At 43.2% G+C, this 21208-nt stretch overlaps 1 protein-coding gene across 1 annotated transcript in view; it reads right to left on the reverse strand.

Moving 5' to 3' along the window:
- The window catches only part of MYRFL (myelin regulatory factor like), a 117587-nt gene that overhangs the window by 42369 nt on the left and 54010 nt on the right, over positions 1-21208 (reverse strand). The window contains exons 10-13 of the mRNA XM_081589713.1: positions 19804-19894; positions 12372-12572; positions 5180-5288; positions 4218-4327 (exon numbers count right to left, since the gene is read on the reverse strand). Of these exons, the coding sequence (XP_081445839.1) occupies positions 4218-4327; positions 5180-5288; positions 12372-12572; positions 19804-19894 (511 nt within the window). The remainder of the gene's footprint in view (positions 1-4217; positions 4328-5179; positions 5289-12371; positions 12573-19803; positions 19895-21208) is intronic.

Consider the following 21208-nt stretch of genomic DNA (forward strand, 5'->3'; position numbering starts at 1 on the left):
CCACCCAAAACATGAGAAATTTAGAGAAGCAGCACATCACCCCAGGAGATGTTTATCTCACAAGGTCATCTCTCCTGTTAAGGAGAAAAAGGGTGCTTCCCTGGCCATCTAGTTGTTAAGATTCACCTTCCAATGCAAGGGATGTGAGTTCAATCCCTGGTTGGGGAGTTAACATCCCACATGCATCATGGCCAAAAAAACAAAACATAAATAAAACAAAATCAATGTTGCAACAAATTCAATAAAGACTTTAAAAAATGTTCCACATTAAAAAAAATGTGAAACTCATATGTAAAACAAAAAAAAAAAAAGAAAGAAAGGAAGAAGAGAAAGAAGAGTGGCTTTCATCAACTTTGGCTGACATCCCTAATCTCCAACTTTGGTTGGTTGTATGGACAATCTGTAAAGATCCAGTAATTCTCTTTCTTATTTCAGCTTCAAGTTGCAAAGTCCAGGTGGAAATGATATAGTAATCATGGAGCACAACATTTCAACATTTCCAGGTTCTAGTTTGCATTTTAGCTTCAATGAGAATTTCTTTATAAAAGAGAAGAGAAATGGAGTGCAGAGGGAGAGACTTGTATCTTAATTGGATCTCCACCTATTATTACAACACACAAAGCCCAGGAAATGCTAGCGAAGGTCTGGAAAACAAACAGGCCTGGACAAAGCAAGAAAGGTTGCCATGGTGCTCACATGAATAGGGAGGAGCCCAGGAAAGCAAGAGTCTGTCTGTACATCTTTCTCATTGCAGTTAAAAAAGAGCCTGGAGGTACCTCCCTGGCAGTCTAGTGGTTAACACTTTGCCTGTCAGTGCAAGGGGTGTGGGTTTGATCTCTGGTCAGGGAACTAAGATCCCACATGCCTTGCAGCCAAAGAGCCAAAACATAAAACAGAAGCAATATTGTAACAAATTCTATAAAGACTTTGAAAATAGTCCACATCAAAAAAAACGATAGAAAAAAAGAAAAAGTGTGACAATAGGAATCACATATCCTATGCCTTTTTTTTAACATGAGAAATGCATGCACATTTTATTTAATGCAATCTCATGGACTGTAGCCCGCCAGGCTTCTCTGTTTGTGGGACTCTCCAGGCAAGAATACTGGAGTAGGTTGCCATTTCCTTCTCCAGGAATTTTTCCACATGCATGGGCAATTTCACAAGAGAATGGAGACTTGAAAACATGACCAGAGCAGCAAACTTCTAAACTCATTAGACAAAGAAATAATAAATTTGTGAAGAAGCGACAAGACAGAGAGATTTGGGTTAGGGATAGAAAAAAGTGAAGAAGTAACTAGTTAAGGTTTAGTTAAACAAGGTTTATTTATGCAAAATTCTTTGCCCCCAATTCCAAAGGGCTTCCTTCCTCCTGGTACAGGGAGGGGACCTCTCACATCACCCTGTGCTACTTCACTACAGAGGATATTCTGGGATGTACTTATAATATAGAAGAGGGATATTCCAGAGTGTTGAGGTTTAAACCAGCAATTCAAATCTGTCCTCAGAAGTGAGTCAAAGAAGAAAGCTGGGCTTCAGAGTGTGGGGATGTTCATCCGCTCTTGGTGTCACAGATGCTGTAAATGACTGTGGCCTTGGTGACGCTGCCGTAGACTATATCACTACAAGGTCCTCTTCCTAAGAGAATCGTCCCTTTTCCTTTCTGGACTCTTGTCAGTTCTAATTATTTATAAACTCAGTGCCTCCTTGGCATGGATGACTTTTCAGGTGATAAGTGAACCTGGCTGCTTGGAATAGGAATGCCAACCCCCCCCTTCCTAGGATTCTGGGCTTGGCTTCCTAGCAATGAATTGGGGTATAGCTTCCCCAAGGAAAGTGGGGCATTGGCCCTCAGAACTGCTAATCTTCTTGACTGTCTCCATTCAACTCATCTGAGAATGGGAAAATACTAGGCCAGAGGGAGAACTATGAGGCTGGCCAAAAGGTTCGTTCAGGTTTTTCCATACCATCTTACAAGAAAAACCTGAAGAAATTGTTGCTGAACAGTGACAGTCCTAAGGTCCTCAGCAGGCGCTACCCACACAGGTAACATAGAAATCTCTTTCCTGAATGTTCCAAGGAAGGACCGGAGACAGAAGTGAGACAGCTGCTACTAGACGAGACCCCAAGAGCCCCTACCTTGGCAGCCTGGTGACGTACTCCCAGGACCCCGAGGCTGACAGTTGGGCTTCTGTTCTTTCTCTCACCCCAGGAAGTTTGAAAATGCAAGAGCATGAGGGTGACTTTATTTTACATACACCTCTAAATATATTTTATATTTTAATATATTTTTAATGGCTTCCCAGGTGGCATAGTGGTGAAGAAACTGCCTGCCAGTGCAGGAGATGCAAGAGACGTGGGTTTGATCCCTGGGTCAGGAAGATCACCTGGAGGAAGAAATGGCAATCTGCTCCTGTATTCTTGCCTGGAAAATTCCACACAATACCTCTGAATATATTTTATATTTCATTATATTTTAAAATATATTTTATAACATTTTATTTTATATATAAAATAGTTTGTATTTTAAGTAAATTATATAAAAATTTTAGTGTTGTTTTTATTATTAAAAATAAATTTCCAGGTAACTCCCTGCTAGTCCAGTGGTTAGGATTCGGTGCTCTCAGGGGCCCCAGGTTTGATCCCAGGTTGGGGAAATAAGATGCCACAAGCCGTGTGGTATGGCCAAAAATTTTTTTTAAATTTCTTCAAATACATTTCTGATGATAACACCTCTCAAGTGAACATAGCTTAGGTCTGAGAGACTGAAGAATTTCTCCTATGGAGGATGTGGTCCTAGGAGGCAGGAAAGTGAAATTGAAAGTGTTAGTTGCTCAGTCATGTCCAGCTCTTTGCCACCCCATGGACTGTAGCCCGCCAGGCTCCTCTGTCCATGGGAACCTCCAGGTAAGAATACTGGAGTGGGTTGCCATTCCCTTCCCCAGGGAATCAGAGGCAGGAGAAAGTATTAATAACTCAACTTCTACTACTCGGGCCTTGCAGCCCAGTGAACAGGTCATCTGATGCTGTTATATAAGTGATTGTTGTCTAAGAGCTTGTAGGTAGAAGACTGAAAGGGCCTACCTGGCTACTCCAAGTGTGTCTTGCTGACAGGCAGGACTGGCAAAATTGGTTTTACCTGGAGGCTGGTTAGAAATGCAGGATTTGGGGTCTCACCCCGTTCTGGCTGAACCAAAACCTGGATTTTAATAACCCCCCAGCCACTGATTCATGTTCACTTTGAAGTTTTTGAAGCACTGCCCTGACGAGCTGACAAATTACAGATTAGTCTTCATTCAAACATCTCTTCCGACTACCATGAAATCCCCACGTCAATCAGCATTCCCTCCAGCATCAAACATAATAATGCGATGGAAAGCAAATCAGCCACAGAGTGAATCTGCAAACCTTGCAAAAGATGCAGGATTTCACAGAATCAACAGACGTGACCTGGGAGAACCCCTCAAATCATAACCGAAGCATCAGCTAGTAAGGAAACGGCAGACTCCTTAACAAGTGAAGAGGAACTAATCTACAAGGGTGGTGACATTCCTTCACAAGAGAATGATTTGAAAAAAAGACAGAGAATGATTTGAATATCAAAGAATTTCAACAGGCCCTTGGGAAAAAAAGATGAAGCTCATGAATATCTTTGTAAAAATGACCCACTTTATGATTGTGCTGTGAAAGTCAAACACACAGTTTTGTTGAAAACCTATGCTCAAAAAAAAAAAATTCAACACTTCATTCAGTCTTCAACCATCCTAAGGAGGAGCACATTGTGTTAATTATAACTTAAAGGACATCATGTGAGAGAAATGACATATTTGCAAGGTTTAGTCTCGTTTTTCAAGACAAAGTCTAAGTAAACTGGCTGTCACTATTTCTCATGATGTTTGGTCCTTGTTTGAAGGGCAATCCGGGTAGGTGGACTTTGCCAGGGCCACTGCTACTCGGACAAGAGCCACGGTTTTCAGTGTTGTTTTGTGGTCTCTCCCCCTTTTCCCTAACGCGACTTCTTTTTTTGGTCCCTACGACTAGTGTGGGACAATTAATACCTGCTTACTCTACAGCTCAGTGAAGAATTCTTTTTACTGTCCCATTTCCTGGTTGGATATTCAGGGCACAGTGAATATCCAACATGGAATAATCTAGCCACAGAAGGGGGTTCACCTGTGGGGTTAGAGCCCTAGGGGAGCTATCTGTTCAGGGGTTACCTTATCCACCATGAGGAAGTTCTCCAACGTCTCTCCGTTTTCACAGGTGACATCGCCGACCTCCCTCACAGCTCTGGGCAGGATCTCTCGCACCTCCTGGGCGATCATTCCTAGACACAAACACTCCATCAGGTTTCGTCGGGAAAAGACCTTTCCCAGAATGGGAACAGCGAACAGGATGTCTTTGCAAATAGATACTTATCCCTCCTCAGTGTTGGCTTTGATCTACAAGGCATTTGAAGCAAAGGAGGAATTTGGATCCCAGAACCACTCTAAGATTAAAATATGTATACCTTTGACTGATTCATGTTGATGTTTGGCAGAAACCAACACAATTTTCTAAAGCATTTACCCTTCAATTAAAAAATAAATTAATTTTTTTAAAAAGTGGGAGTGTTGTTTTCTCCACTCTTTCTTGAGACTCTGAGCCAAAAGTTGGAAAGGGTAAGTGCCTTAAAATCCCTGTACATAGACGTAAGTCTGGAGAGTGATTTTCTCTCTTTTCCTGCAGGCGGACTCTGACCCCTAAATGGTCGTTGTTTCTTTAGAATTCCTGGACTGGAGTAGAGGCACCACTCTGCCTTTCCTCTGACTGGACCCACCTGCCCGGCTAACCTTCCCCCTCTACCTGGAGGCTGTCCAGGGCTGCTTACAGTTTGCTCTGCCATCTGCCCCTCAGCCCTCATCCCATGAGCAAGAGGACTCTGGGGGAAAGAACAATGCATTCAGAATCGTCCCCCAGTACCTTGGGGTGCAGGAGTTGGGGTGGGCGTGTTGTTGAGTAAAGATGACACAGCAATTTCTTTAACCTTCCCTGTTCTAGTGATTATAGCTTTCACAGGGTATATTTTAGAACAACAGGATGCTGTCAAGAGCTATGGGCATACAGCCTCCAGATGAAGAGGGAATTAAAACTTGAATAGTCGACCACACAAAATCAAGAAGGGAGTTTGTGTGTGTACCTGTCTGATGGGCCGTGTTTATTCCCATTGCAGACGCAAATTCAGGCTTGTAGTCATATTCAACAATCCTCATTTGGGCTATTCTTCTCAGCTGTTCGTTTGTGTCAACCTAATGGAATTAAAGAGCAGATTTCACGCGCTTAGATGTTTGTTATTCAAACTAACGCTCAGAGTGACCCAGAGAGATGAAGAATTTTGGCAGTGGGACTGTCCTTTCCTTTTGCCCAAACTATTTTAAGAGAAATTTATGTTTTTCTCCTCCAAGAAGCAAAAGTTTCAAAATTCATGTCAGTGACTTCCATCCACTAGTTTATAAAATGAGCCAGAATTAAATGGCTAAATTACAGGGAAAAATATTTTTTAAAAAATAAAGGACTTCCCTGGTGGTCATTGGTAAAGATTCCACCTGCCAATGCAGGAGACACGGGTTTGATCCCTCACAGGGGAGGATCCCACAAGCTATGGAGCAACTGAGCTCCTGCACCACAACTACTGAGCCCATACTCTAGAGCCTGGGATCGCAACACTGAGCCCACGTGCTGCAGCTACTGAAACTCGAGTGCCCTAGAGTCTGTGCTTCCATAACAAGAGAAGCCACCACAATAAGAAGTCCGCACACTGCGACTAGAGAGTAGCCCCTGCTTGCTGCAACTAGAGAAAAACCCGTGCAGCAGTGAAGACCCAGCAAAGCCAAAAATTAATAAAATTTAAATAAATTACAGGGCAAAAGCTCCCTCATTCACTATTCTGGCCTCACTTCTCTCTGCTGAGAGTTAAACCATCTTTTTGAGAATGGAGCTGGCTGACCTTGGAGAGAAACAAGTGCTGTCCAAGATGGCAAGGTATCATTTCCAAGTGAGCACATGCTATAAGCACCTAACAAATACAGGCCAACCTTGTATTTATAAATTAAAAGAGCAGTGCTTAGTTCAAGTAACAACATTTGAAGAATGGGTATATAACATATCATTGAATTGCTGGTGGACACCTTGCTGAAGAAAATTTCTTCAAGGGGCAGTTTGCAAGCCCAGATGACCCACCTGCAGGCCCCTCAAAATTCAGGGTTCCTTCCCACAGATGACTTCTCCCCTAGACTACCCTAACCAGGGGTCCTCTGAGCCGACCATTCTTACAGAAGTAGTTCAAACACTCCCAACTGTCACTGCAAATTGCTCAAAATAAATTTCATGGGTGCCAGCAAAATGATAACAATAAAGACAATATAGTGGAATTTTCCTAGGGCTAAATGTGCTGACTCAAAGGCTTCTTTTTCAATTGGAATTTTTAAAAAATGAATTCATAGTAATAGCATGATCAATTTTTTTAATGACCTAATTTGACAAGTTAAAAAGTTGGCAGTACTATGTGGGTCCCCAAATTTTCTTTTAGGGAACATAACTGGATTATGAAACCAGCATCTCTTGGCAATTAAAAAATATACCACCTGGACATCATCTATATGTTGGAACAACTAGAAATGCTTTTCTGTTGTTTTAAGAAATCCCTGCTTTGGCCCTTAACTCCTCCCTGTACTCACTCTGTCAAGTGAGCAGGAAAATTCTTCCACTATCTGAAAGGCTCTCTGTTCATCCATTTGGCTGGTATCAGAAGTTGTGACTCGGTGCTTAACTGGATAAACGGACTAACTTTACTTTAGGCACTTGTCAGGGAGCTCACAGCTGTTTGATCATTGCTGTCATCAAAAGCTTAGTTCAATTCATTCATTCACTGCTTCATTTGACTAATATTCACCAATTGCCTTTGACATAGCAGGTACTACAGGTACTACACTAAGTGTTGGAACTTCAAAATGATTGCTCTTTTAAAGTTCATGGTCTAGACAGACTCATCCCATAAGATTGTATTACAATGTGAAAAATGCAGGTGAGGATGGAGTTATGAAAAGAGAATCCCATCAACTCCAAGCAGGTACCTTGGAGGACTGTGAGGTATTCTCAGGGGACTGTGAAAAAGGGCTTACCGGAGATGGTGAAGCCCAACAGAGATTTTGGCTTATTTCAGTTCTCAAACACACTCTGCCCCTCCACAAGGTCAAGACCTTTGCTCAGGGCATTTCCTGCATCAGAAGCTCTTCCTTCCTGCTCCTGTACCTCCACGTCCCCTATTTAAAACACCCCTTCACCAGAGAAGCATTGCTTGACCTCCAAGACTAGGAAGGCTCCCTCTGCCTTACATGCAGGCATTAATCAATTCATCACCAAACAACTAGTGAGTCCCCTTTACTGTCTTCTTCTATTGAATAGATACCCTTATGAGGGTGAGGACGTATTTGAGCCCATGGTTTTCTGTTCATCACCATATCACCAGTTTCTAGAACAATTCCTTGTGTGTAGTAGGTGCTTAACTAATATTTATTAAATAAATTAATAACTTTAAGATAGGAGTGGGACTTCGCTGGTGGTCCAGGGTCTGGGACTCTACGCTCCCAATGTAGGGAGCCCAGGTTTGATCCCTGGTCATGGGGTCACAGAGGGTCGGACATGACTGAAGTGACTAAGCAGCAGCAGCAGGGAATTGGATCCTGCATGCTGAAACTAAGATTTCTCATGCCACAGCTAAGACCCAGTGCAGCCAAATAAGTAAATAAGTAAAAGATAGAAATTAGTCAAAGACAGATGTCAGCTAGGGAAGGGAGAGGAAAGGGTAAGAATAAGACAGGGATGCTGGACAGAAAGAACAACATAAGCCAAGTTCCGAGGCAGCAAATCCCCTGAATTATATCTGCATGACCGAATGCAGAGTTCAGTGTGTCTAGACTGTAAAGCTCAAGGCCAGAGCAAGGAGAGCCTTGCCAGCCATACCCAGAAGGAGCAGTCAGAGACTCATATTGCCCTGTGTGTACATATCACTGCGAGCCACTTATTCATTCAACAATATAAAATGAGTAGCTGTTGCTGCTGCTGCTAAGTTGCTTCAGTCATGTCTGACTCTGTGCGACCCCACAGACGACAGCCCACCAGGCTCCCCCGTCCCTGGGATTCTCCAGGCAAGAACACTGGAGTGGGCTGCCATTTCCTTCTCCAACGCATGAAAGTGAAAAGTGAAAGGGAAGTCGCTCAGTCGTGTCCAACGCCTAGCGACCCCATGGACTGCAGCCTACCAGGCTCCTCCATCCATGGGATTTTCCAGGCAAGAGTACTGGAGTGGGTTGCTATTGCCTTCTCTGAAATGAGTAGCTACTATGTGCCAGATACTATGCCAAGCCCTGGAGATTCAAGGAGTAGTTCCTATTTGGAGCTTAAATTTTCATGAAAGTTCCCTGAGGGTGAGACCTGTATCTTGACCATCTAAGAACCTGCAGAGCACCTGGCACAGTGTCTGACAGGTAACAGGCACCCAGACTTTGAATGAAGGAAAGAAGGAATGAAAGAATGGAGGTAGTGAGATGGCAGAACCATCACTGACACTAACAGAATTGAAGGCAGGGTCAATCAGGAGCCAGTTAGCCAGGCCCTGCCCCGGTCCCCACTCCCTGCACTCTTGGGAGACCTGTGCCCACTTTGCCTACTTCTCATTATCCCCTTGGTTCCTGCAGGATGGTCCATCAGAGAGCAAAGCAGAGGCAGTGCCAGTTTCTTTGTTGCAGAGGGAAACCAGAGGAGAATGTGCCCTCATGCCAACAGTCCAGGCTAAGGCTACACAGAGGGAAAATAACCCCTGCTGTCTAAGTGGGATTCTTGACTTCGTTTTCCCCAAAGACATATTCCCAGACATAGCAATTAGATTCACTAGGACTACTACCATTGTATTTCAGACAGATTTTTGGCCAAAGAAAATTTTAAGGGTTGACTTGGGGAGCTAAACACCTTCTAGAACAATCTTTATCTAAGAAAATGCTCTCGTGACTCCTAATGCTAGATTGTAGACTTTCCAAAGCTAAATATAAACAGCTTGAGTTGCATGTTCCCTGTGGCATGTACAGTTGGCCCACGGAAACCCCTAGAGATAAGGGCTGTGCCTCCTTGGGATCCTCTACTAGGAACTGTACCAAGGCCACCATTTAACCCCATGCCTTGCTCACCGGTGTGTGTTGAGTAAGAGCCTAGTGAGTGAATCTGGGCGTTCGATCTTGCCCACAGTTTTGCAAAGTTTTAACCATGAATGCAAATGGTTGCCTCTGTCATGCTATCTCACACTCAAGGTTTCCATATCATTAACTCAAGCATTGTACCGCGGAGAAGACATCACAGACCGTGGACTCCAGTCTGTTTAGGGAGGGAGATCTCATTACACATGGCCCACAGCCTAGACTATCAGTCTCCCATCAGGAGCAGCTTGACTGGCACCAGCTCAGCCTGAACTTCTGATTTGGCTCGTGGCTCTGAAGGGAGACTTTGCGTGTTTGGCTTTCTTGAGCTCATCACACTTTTGTTTTTAACTAGCACACTGCTGGTGCAATTGGGAGAAATGGTCTAGACCATTGTTCTAGACCAATTGAAATGGTCTAGACCATTTCACCTTAACTGATTTTTTTTTTTCCTGGCTTTTCTTGTTTAGTCCTTTGCTGCCTTATTTTCAGCCTGTACCACAGAATTTGACTGAGGCATTCAACATTCAACTTCCTTATTTTTTTTTTTTTTCCATTGACATTGCTGTTCTTCATGCCCCTTTGGTTCTCAGCATATCCTTTCCACCCTAATTTTGCTAGTTTCCATTGTGAAAGCTGTGTTTCTTCTCCAGGTTATTATTGCCTCAGTAAATGCCATGTCTGGGTAAGTGAAACTGCTCTTCACAGAGGCCGATTGCATTTTCCAGAGCTTCTGTTTTGCAGGTTTCAGTCACATCTGCTTTATCGTCTCTGTGTCTTGGATGTGAGTCCACATGAGTCCCAGAAATCTCCTGCAGGCCTCTCCACACAGGGCGCTTGTGTGCTTATTACCCGCAAAGCCCTCTCCCCACTGCCTGGAGTGAAGAGACGCAGAGTCAGGCGCTCAGCAGCTGACATTTGTCCTCCCATCACAGTACCAGGCACAGGTGTAGCCACAGCAGTTGTTTCACAGCAGCTAATCCAGAAGTCAGCTCTGGTTATCCCGCCTCCTTAAAGAATGGGGAAAAGCCTCCAGTCCTACGCTTGCAATCAGATCAACCAAAGCTTCACTTCCTGGTGTGTTTGGAAGAATGGCCTTCTTTTTAAAGGTTGGGAAAATTGAGTCAGGGAGAGGTAAAGATGAAGTTCACATATCTGTCAGCACCATCATCAACGTTACCATCATCTCTCTTGTCTGTAATAAATAGCGAATGAGATAGACAAGATTTCTAAAGATGTGTATTTTAGAAGTGTGGATAGACTTATGAAAGACAAGAATATTAATGTGAAATAATGGATGAATTATGTATATAACTTGCATTTTATAACAATAATAGTAATATCCATTTATATCTGCCTAGCTGTATACATCTAAAAAATGCTTCCCGTATATGAGCTTAGAAAAATCCTTTAATGTGAATGAAATGAATATGGGTATTCCCTGCTCACAGAATAATAAACAGAGGCATAGTGCGTGTCTGGGCCAAAGTTCCTGGGCAAGTAAGTACCAGCATCAGGACTCAAACTAGCCTTCTAACCAGGGACTTGCTTTTCTTTCTTCCCTCCTGCTGCTCTGGGCAGGAAGGGGACAGAGGAATGTCTCATCTAGAGCCTTGATTGGGTGACCTTTCGGAGAAGCTTCCTAGAGGAATGTGAGAAATTCCAGGTAACCTTGTTATTTTAAGACAATATGTTTTTGTCAAACCAAGGAACATCATTCAATGAAGACATTTGGTAAATGGTAGCAGGAGGGATTATGGGGGACTCTCCCCACTTGTCATCTTCCGCTTACATTTAGATAAGGCCCGGTAGGGGATTGTAGAGCCGGTTGCAAGGATGAGTTTGAGTTGGTGTGATCTGAAGCACAGACAGTTCATCTCTTTCTAAAAGGCAGAAGAATCATGGTATCTAAGGCTGGTATCTGGAAATGTATATGAGAACCTCCCAACCCTGAGAGTTCCCATCCGGCTAGTAGGTCACAGCTCTTCTAACATGAACCGCAACTTTACAATCAGTGTAAAAGTCTACAGTTACAGCCTTTCTCTGGGATTCTCTCAGCCAGCGAGGACATTCCTTGGCTAGTTTAGAAAAAACAGTGCAGATCTGCACTGGGAAAGGAATGCAGTCTGGAAGCAGGGCCAATGATTTACAAATTAAGTCTCCTATTAACTGAGAAAGAATACGGAAAGGAGATTTAAAAACACCATTCTGCCACTGCCTCAAAAATGTTTACCGGAGATGCAGTATGTGTGAAAAGGTGAGGAGGGGGAAGAAGCAGTGAATGGGCAACAGAATTAAGGTTGGAATGACCTGGCATCTTCATCCTGACCCCTTAGGTCTTCATAGCATTTGCGACTTTCCAAGATGATTCAGTTCTTATTGTCTCCATGGGTTAAAAATTATAAAAGACTCAGTGGGTTTAGGCAGAGAAGCATCATCTCTACCTTACAGATAAAGACACTGGCATTTCAGTGAGGTTAGGCATTTTTATCCAGGCAAGCCCAAAGTGGACAAGTAGCCTCCTGCTTTCAAGGCCTGATTTCTGATTTTTATAAGGCACGCATGCCTCATTACAGAGGGAAAGAGTTTTGACCTGAAAACTGGAGATGATGGGGTTGCCTGAGTGAGGACTGAGGAGGTGAAGTTTCTCTAAGTGTTCTCAGAAGGATACTGAGCAGGGAAGACAGTGGCTGGCAGGCCTGGCACCAGGGACTCTGGGAGGAAGAAGGTAAAGAGGCCCAGGAGAAATATGAGCAAGAATGGACCTAAGACAGTGCTCAGAAGATGAACAGGGAAATGGAAGTGCGGAGATAGAAAGGAAAGGCAAGCTCCAGTGGTTGATAACAGAAAGGCAGCAGCCTGTGGAAAATAACCTGGAGACTTCTTGCTTCTGAAGCCAGTGTCACACTGTCATGGCCTACGGCTCCCGGGAGGTAAATGCATTCTCTCAGGTAGCAACTGCGTTATAGTTTCAGCAGAGACACCCAACGACTCCAACGCTCATAATTGTTAAGCGCCATGTTTATCTCATGCCAGCAGGTGACTTGGAGAGATGCCTCATGCCCAGCATGTCAGAGGCCAGGAGAGCCCAGAACTCCTGACTCGGGTGTCAGAGGAGGTGTCCAAGGCCAGCCCCTTGCTCACCTCCTGGACATTCTGCTTTGCCCGGCTGTCAGAGGGATGCATAATCGTCCCCATCACTTTCATGTTGCCACAGACAACCAGGGCTTCGTCCGGTGCATCTGTGTTTATGCCTACTCGACCATGACAAACGACAGACTCTGGAACTTGTCCTCGCTGCCATAATGCATCAATGTCATTTTCAAATTGCCCAGGGTTGGAGGCCTGGAAAAAAAAATACATAAATACATTACAATTAAAGTTATGGACATAGGAATAAATGATTGCTTTATTCCTCAAAGGAAAGCAGAATGTTAGCTAAGTCTTTCACTTGAGAATCACTTGTCAGATGGGACATTCTGACGTATTCTAATAATTGCAGCCTGAGGAGAACAAGGAAGTCTCCTTTAACTGCTCTGTATCCTCCACAGACCCCCGGCCCCGCCTCCACCAGCAGAAGCTCAGCGTGTCATGGTTTGCAACATCCGGTCTCTATATGGAACTAAAAATGTGTCAGTTATAGTAGGTGGATGATAAGGAAGAAGAAAAAAACCTCAAAAATGAGTATCTTTTTAGAGAGAATAATAATGATTTAAAACCAGAATATTATGTCAGAAAATATTACAAGTTTATTAAAGCTCAGATAATTTTTAAAAGCCCTTGCATTCAGCTAGCCCTTTTATAGTTTCAAATCACCTTCATGTTTATGATTTCATATACAGATGACAAGCAAATGACAATACAAGCATAATTAATACACCTCAGCTATTCCCTAAGCACAGATGATACTGAAGGAAGCATTGTAACAGCACATTTGCTGAGTGCTAATCCACACCCCAATTCCATGAGATAAGACCATTTCTTCCTTTTACTGATACTGAGACTCTAAAAGAATAAGCCTATTTCCCAAGGTCACAAATCTAGTAAGTTCTGGAGTTGCAATTATACTTCCTTTGATTATTAAATAATGATTCTAACTTTGACTTTTGTGTGGTATTGCATAGAAGCAGCCCTGGCTGAATGCAGTCTTCAAGGAAAATCCAAGTGGATCTATTAGACTAGAGAAAGTTTTGGAGGTTTTATTGTTATATAAAAATTTTTTGCCAAATAATTTTCTACTGTACTGCTTTCCCTCTGCCCCATTTCCCTGTACCAGTGAACATATTTCCACATATCTTTTCAAAAACTATTTATTTATATATTTCGCTGTGCTGGGTCTTAGTTGTGGCATTCAGGATCTTTTGTTGTGGCATGTGGACTCAGTTCTCTGACTGGGGATTGAACCCTGGGCCCCCTGCATTGGGAGCATGGAATCTTAGCCACTGGACCACAAGAAAAGTCCCATATTTCCACATATCTTTGAGTAGGGATCAATGAATCCATCAAAATCCTCACAGCAAAATTAACGTTTTTAAAATTATGACCTATTCTTCTCTACCTACCCTCTTGGTATTATTTGAATGTTTTTACCATAGTCGTGTGTTACTAATTTACAAATAATAATGAAAAGAAATCTCACAATTTATTGCTAAGTTTGGGTTCAGTTAGGAAATTTAGGTGTCTTCTACTTCCAGTTACATTCCCACCTGTCTGAACCCTGATCTGCTTGGAAGACTCAACCATTGACACCACATAGACAAACGCAGGAAAAGAATATACAGCAACAACTTTGAACAGTATTTTGTGTGAATCCACTTGAACAAAGAGCTTTTCTGCAAGGTCCCCAGAGCCTGCTTGGTTGTGAATGGCAATTTGGCTTTGACTCAAATCCTTTTATAGTGAGCAGTCAACTAAATCCAAAGGTATGCCATATAAAATGCTGATGTATTTTCCTCTACTATGAACATAATGAGCCACTTCAAGGAAACAAAACAGGACAGTGATGGATTTTCTTTTTCTTAATGAGCTCTGGGATAATTATTATCCTGTTGGTAACTTGATAGCACTGGAACAGCAGATATAAATAGGTTCAATTTGGGGGGAACAATTACAAGAATCTCACTTGGCTTTCATCAAATGAAAACTCAAATTTCTAAAACATATTCAAATCATTTTGGAATGGTCCATAGATCCACAAGGTTTAAAACACAGAGCCCTGAAGAGGATTCCTCCTCAGTAATGTGTGTGTGTTCAGTTGTGTCCAACTCTTTGCGACCCCACGGACTGTAGACTGCCAGGCTCCTCTGTCCATGGAATTCTCCAGGTAAGAATGCTGGAGTGGGTAGCCATTTTCTTCCCTGGGGATTCTTCCTGACCCAGGGATAAAACCCGGGTCTTCTGCATTGCAGGCAGACTCTTTACAATGAAAAATGTTATCATAAAATCTGTGAAATTATTTCTCTTCTCTAGCAACAGGAGTCTTAATGTATCAAAGCAAACTGAAATGGAACCACAGAAAAACATTCTGGGATCATGAATTTGTGCTCAGATGTGGCCCAATAGTGGTTGATTGCTATCAAATGCCAAAATAAAGTTTATAGGATACTTTTATTATTTATCCCACAGCCTTACATAGGATGACCCGAACATTTTAGTCTATGTTATGACACAAACTGGCTGTGTGACTTTGGGACACTTACTTAACCTTTCTCTACTAGTTTTCTTCTCTGAAGAATACAGATAATAATGTCTTTACCTATCTTATGGGGTTGTGGGAGTTAATTGAAATCATGTATGCATGAACACTTTGTAAAAATGAGGATGAATGGTCTCAAATTCATGCTCAATACAATCTTCTGTGCATAGTAAGCACCATTCAACCTGTAATCAATCAGTCTGTCCCCTCAGTAGCATCTGCAGAGCTACACAATTATGAGGGAGCTCCATTCACAGAGAATACAATGGAAATGGCTCTCCCTGCAGATGCTTGGAACAGGAACCATCACTAGTAGCAAAATTTGGAAAGGAAAGCTGGATTTCTTTGCTTTATCAGTTTGGACTTCTAAAGAGCAGGCAAAGAGCATAAAATGAAAGCTTGAGCTGAGGAAGGCAAAAAACTCATTCTTGTACCTTTTGAAAGGTCTACTGAAAATGGGCCTACAGATGCCATCTACCAGGGCTACTCAAAGTGTGGTCCACAGGCCAGCAGTATCAGCATCTCCTGGAAGCTTGTTAGAAATGCATACTCTTGAGAGAGTAGCACTGAAACATATACATTACCGTATGTAAAATAGATTGCTAGTGGGAAGCTAGTGAGAGTCCCTTGGACTGCAAAGAGATCAAACCCGTCAATCCTAAAGGAAATCAGTCCCGAATATTCATTGGAAGGACTGATGCTGAAGCTGAAGCTCTAATACTTTGGCCACCTGATACAAAGAACTGACTCTTTAGAAAAGACCCTGATTCTGGGAAAGATTGAAGGCAGGAGGAGAAGAGGACGACAGAAGATGAGATGGTTGGATGGCATCACCGACTCAATGGACGTGAGTTTGAGCAAGCTCCAGGAGTTGGTGATGGACAGGGAAGCCTGGCGTGCTGCAGTCCATGGGCTCATAAAGAGTCAGACACGACTGAGGGACTGAACTGAACTGAAGTGAGCAGAAAGTTGCTCTACAACACAGGGAGCTCAACCCGGTGCTCTGTGACAACCTAGATGGGTGGGATGGGATGGGGGGTGAGAGGGAGGTTGAAGAGGGAGGGGACATATGTGTACTTATGGCTGATTCACATAGCTGTCCAGCAGAAACCAACACAATATTGTAAAGCAATTGTAAAATTAAAAATAAATTTTAAAAGATAAATTAGAAAAAAAGAAGTGAATATTCTCAGACATCTCCAACCTACTGAACCAAAAATTGTGGAGGTGGGACCCAGGCATCTGTGTTTCCACCAGCTCTCCAGGGGATTCTTATTCTCAACATAGTTTAAGAATAACTTCTTTATGTCATACACTAGTTCCATACCACTATGAAAGGGTTTATGAGTTATCCCTTCTATAGTTAGTAGACGGTTCTGTTGAACTCCAACTGCACAGTGAGACAGACATTGCTCTACCCACTGATTCTTTTGGGTAAATAAAAATTCAGCTGAACTTCAGAAGAGGTGTGTGTGTGTGCGTGTGTGTGTATGTGCAGCTCGAGTGTTTGGGGAAGGGAAGGGAGGTTTGTGGTCAGAAATGGGCAAGGGCCAGGGAAAACAGAGATGGTACCTGGAGTGGCTCTGCTCTCCCCCCATCCCTCGCCATCCTTGCATCTGCATTCTTTCCCTTGTCTTTCCCGATCCCGGGTGTGGGTTTCCCACCTTGTGGCACTGTGGTTGCAGAGCAATAAAAGAAAACTTGGGGGGACCTGCCCATTTCTATTCTTCTGGAAAAATAAGCCGGAATAAATTAATAGTTTTCAAAACTAGGAAACCCTGGTGTGTCTTTGAAAGGCGGACAAAAGTGACCATCCCTCCTTCTTGCAACATAGCCCTTCCCAACCAGGTTTAATTATGCGTTTTAGGAGAAGAATGAAGTTGAAGGAAAGTCTAGCCATTAACAAGGAGAATCCAAAGGAGCTCTGCTGGGGAATGCTCCCCAAAACAAAGAGCCAGGAAACAAATCTGTTCTTTGGAGTGAGCTTTAATTTCCATTAAATTGGTCAATTTACAGTATGGGACCAAAATATCTTTCCAAAGCTCTTTAGATTGATAATCTGGATGAACAATTGCTGGATCCTGCCCCCATTGCTCTCTCCTCAGAGAATTCTGACAAGCTTGGTCTCCTGAACCCCTTCTGGAGGCCTGAAGTTCTTCTGCTCCAGTCTTCAGGCTGTGTGTGCTGTGCTTAGTCGCTCAGTCGTGTCCAGCTCTGTACACTGGCGACTGTCGCCCGCCAGGCTCCTCTGTCCATGGGGATTCTCCAGGCAAGAATACTGGAGTGGGTTGCCATGCCCTCCTCCAGGGGATCTTCCCAACCCAGGGATTGAACTCAGGTCTCCTGCATTGCGGGCGGATTTTTTTACCATCTGAGCTACCTGGGAAGCCCAACCTTCCTCCATACATTCACCCTTATGTTCATTTCTGCTGTGGGGAAAAATGACTCAGTTCTCAAAATGAATCTGGATTTGCTAAATACAATCTGCAGGTCTCCATATAATGTGGTCAGGTCTTATCTTTGTCACATTTCTCTTCCTTCATTCTAGAGCTCGAACTAACAGACCCAGGTCTTGGCCTGAGAGGGCATATCTGGCTTTTTTGTAGAATGTAGGCTGGTCTGCCCTCTGCTCAATCCATGGTACATATACCTGTTTAGCACCCTCTAGAATCTCAGGGGCAGGAAACGTGCTCTCTAAAACTCACTGATTCAAACAATGATGCCATTTCTTAAATTCAGTTTTTCTCTTGGTTGGTTTAAACATTATATGCTTAAATAAATGCAAAAGTCTGCATTCATTTTCACTCTGCATTTGGGGTTAGAACAAAATAATCTCAGTAAGATATTTCCAGTGTGAGGGAAAGATATTATTACTATCGTTTTTTTTCTCATTGTTGTTAGGGTAACCCTTGTGTTACCCAGCATACATATAGAATAAGGTATGCTCCTTAACCAAAAATTATGGCTAGAAGAAAGCCATTGAATGTGGAACACACTCATTTTTTAAAAATAAAAACTTAGTGAATAATATGACATCCAATCTATACTAAGCATAATTTTTTCAATAGTCATACTTAACATGAATCGCAGAAACTTTGGACTTCTCAGGGTCATCATTACGAGTTAAATTCTCATTGAACTTTGGGTACGAGAAAGAGCCCATTAACAAAGAGTTCTGGGAACAGCATGCCTGGCCACGTTCCCCTCTCACATTGCTGCTGTGGAGACTTGCATGGCAACCTAAGCAGAGCTTTGCAGGGGCTGTCAGCAGGAAGTGGAGAAATCTCAACACCAGGTAAATTATTTAAAGTACGCAGGTGACTAGCAGACTGCCTGACTTAAGCATGAATTTCACCACTCAAAGCAGCAGTTTCATGGTATCCGATCTACCCTAACGTTAAAAAGAAAGGCATTGACTGTATTTGTTCCTTCCTGTGAGGAATCAGAAAAAATAAGCAACCTAGGTTTCCAGACTTGACTTTAAATCACATTTATTAGCGCACCAAAGCAATCCCAGATGACAGCAGGTGAGGTGTCAAAGACCACCCCGACCCTGGCTGAGGTGTGGGCTGGAACCTCTGCCCTTGGCTCATGACCTAAGGAGGGGCCCCACCTGCCTTTGCCCCAGAGGAGGCTGTTTAGCCGAAGCTTAGATCAGGCCCCACAGAAACACAGTCCGGGTATGCGTGCTGGCGAGCACACAGCCAGCCTCACCCGGGGACATCTGGACGCACCAGTGTTTTACTTCATTTCCATCATTACTTTACTTCCAATAAAACTCTGAGATGTAGTTTCAAGAGTTCCACTAATAGATGGCTTCTTATTTTTTTTATTGACTAAAAGAATTACACAGAGGGCCCTTTGTTTGAGAATAGCTCAAGGCAAGCTGTGGAAGACTCACTTCCCCAAATGGGCAGCTCTAGTCCCCAGGCCTAAGTTTAACAGCCATGTCAGTGGGCGTGCCCCACTGTAAACAGTTTCCCTATTGGAGTGTGCACGTCCCCCTGTGTCACTTGAAAGACCCATCACCAAACAGCCCCTCCTAGGGCTGCCAGGCCTGTGGTTACCTGTTCCCTCATGGCCCTGGCATTCTCTGTGCTGGCCAGCCTGGCCTCACACAGCTGCAGCTGCAGCTGCCAATAGCTTTATGTTTTTGTGGCTGCCAAGACTCCCGTCCAGAGCTGTGACCAATCATTCATTCAGCAAAACGTGCTGAGCCATTACTATGCTCTGGGCAGCAGCCCAGAAGTCCCTGGGGTCACCGATCACTCTGGGGCATGGGATCCTTCCTGCCTATTCCCCCACCCTGTGGGCTTTGGGGTCAGAGGGAATTGGGTTGTAACCCAGGCTCCATCTTTTACTTACTAGCTTTGTGCTCACGGATGACTTTCTCTCCCTCTTAAGCTTTAGTTCCTCTGGGTGTAAAAAATGTAATGTAAACGTGAAACAATGTAGAATGATGTCATAGAGCAATTATGTAGCCCAGTGCCTACAATATACAGTAAAAACCAGGGCTTCTCAACGATGGCACTACTGACATTTGAGGAGGAGTAACTCTGTTGAGGGGGCTGTCCTGGGCCTCGTAACATGTTGAGCAGCATCCCTGGCCTTAACCCACTAGATGACAGTAGCACCCCCAGTTGTAACAACCAAAAATGTTTGCAGACATTGCCAAATGACCCATGGGAAACAAAAGTTCTGGTTGAGAACCACAATGTAAAAACTAAAATAACAGTATCTGCTATTACTATCATTATCTTTGTCATCACTGGCAATTGAGAAACTGCATGCTTCATGCATTCCACTGAATATGTCAAGTCTACTTACAGGGGAAAAAAAAACAACACATGGGATCCTGAAAAGTCAAAGAACCGCACTTACCCTTACAATGATCCGTTCAGAGATGTGGGCAGACAACAGGTAGAACTGGTCTTGGTTAGCAGCATACAGTCCAACCACCAACATGAAGTATCTAGTTCAGAAACAGCAGACCAATGCCAACACATCAGGAAACAAGAGACATAGTTTGTGCCATCAAATTGATTAATTAACAGAGAATTTACCCAGATGAGTTCACATATTTAAAGATTTTCTCTTCCACTCTAAGTTTCCCCTCCTGTGAAACCAGAGGAGTTGGTTCACTCACTGTTGTTCTGGGTCTGCCTTTCACTCAGCTTGAGGAATGAGTGTGCTGTTTTGCACGCCCACAACAGCAATTGCTGGGCAAACTGGGCTTGGCCCATCAGTGCTGGCCTGGTGCAGGCCTTACCCTGCTGCATCCCTGGGCCCTCAGCACAGCACTGCTCTCACACACATGCACAACAAAAAGTCACCTTAGAGGTGCCTTTGTCCAGAGCCATCCAAGGACACATCCTAGGCCATAAGGTGGGGGGCGGGGGGGGGGTGACCCCGCAGGGCTCGCCCAGCCACATAGGTTCCTTCCCATCCTGATCTGCTCTTGGTCACGTAACCTGCACCTTTCATAGCCTCCAGTCATGACTTCAGTCAAAAACCAGAACCCTCTCTTCTGATTATTATCAAGGCAATCTTCCTCACTATTTTAACTGCTTCTTCATGTGTACCACTGGTGAGACATTTTTAAGATTAGACCCTTTCTTCCTCTTTTTTTTAAAGAAGTATGATGCATTTTTAAAACTTTTTATTGAAGTTAGTTTCTTCTATACAGGAAAGTGAATCTCTTATATATATGTCCACTCTTTTTTAGATTCTTTTCTCACATAGATCATTACAGAGTATTGAATAGAGTTCCCTGTGCTATACAGTAGGTCCTTATTAGACCATTTCTTGAAAGTCAAAATATAAACTATCCCTATCAGAAAAGCATTTACTTTAAGAATTACATTAAAAAAGAAAAAACTTTGCCAACTTCTTCTGTAGCACTCTAAACAGTCTCTAATCCTTAGGGAGTAAGACTTCTCCCCTGTAACTAAAGTACGTCAATAATAGTAATAACTGTTACAATGATGATAATAACTAGCTATCATCCACTGAGTGCTCAAAATGTGCCATGTTCTGGGCTAAGAAGTTATCTACATTATTTCATTTAGAACCCCAAAACAATCTTATTGGAGAAGGATATGGGTATTGAACCATTTTTACAGAATAGGAAAATGAATCTCAGGGAGGTTAAGTTCCATGCTCAAGGTCACCCAGCTGGTAAACGGCAGTATCAAATAGTCAAACTCAATTCCCTCCAGCTCCAAAACCTTTGTTCTAAAATCAGTGGTTCCTAAACTTGAGCATGCATCAAATCACTTGGGGGTGA

This window comes from Giraffa tippelskirchi, chromosome 4 (assembly GCF_054371585.1).
Source record: "Giraffa tippelskirchi isolate mGirTip1 chromosome 4, T2T-mGirTip1v1.2.pri, whole genome shotgun sequence".
NCBI classification, from domain to species: domain Eukaryota; kingdom Metazoa; phylum Chordata; class Mammalia; order Artiodactyla; family Giraffidae; genus Giraffa; species Giraffa tippelskirchi.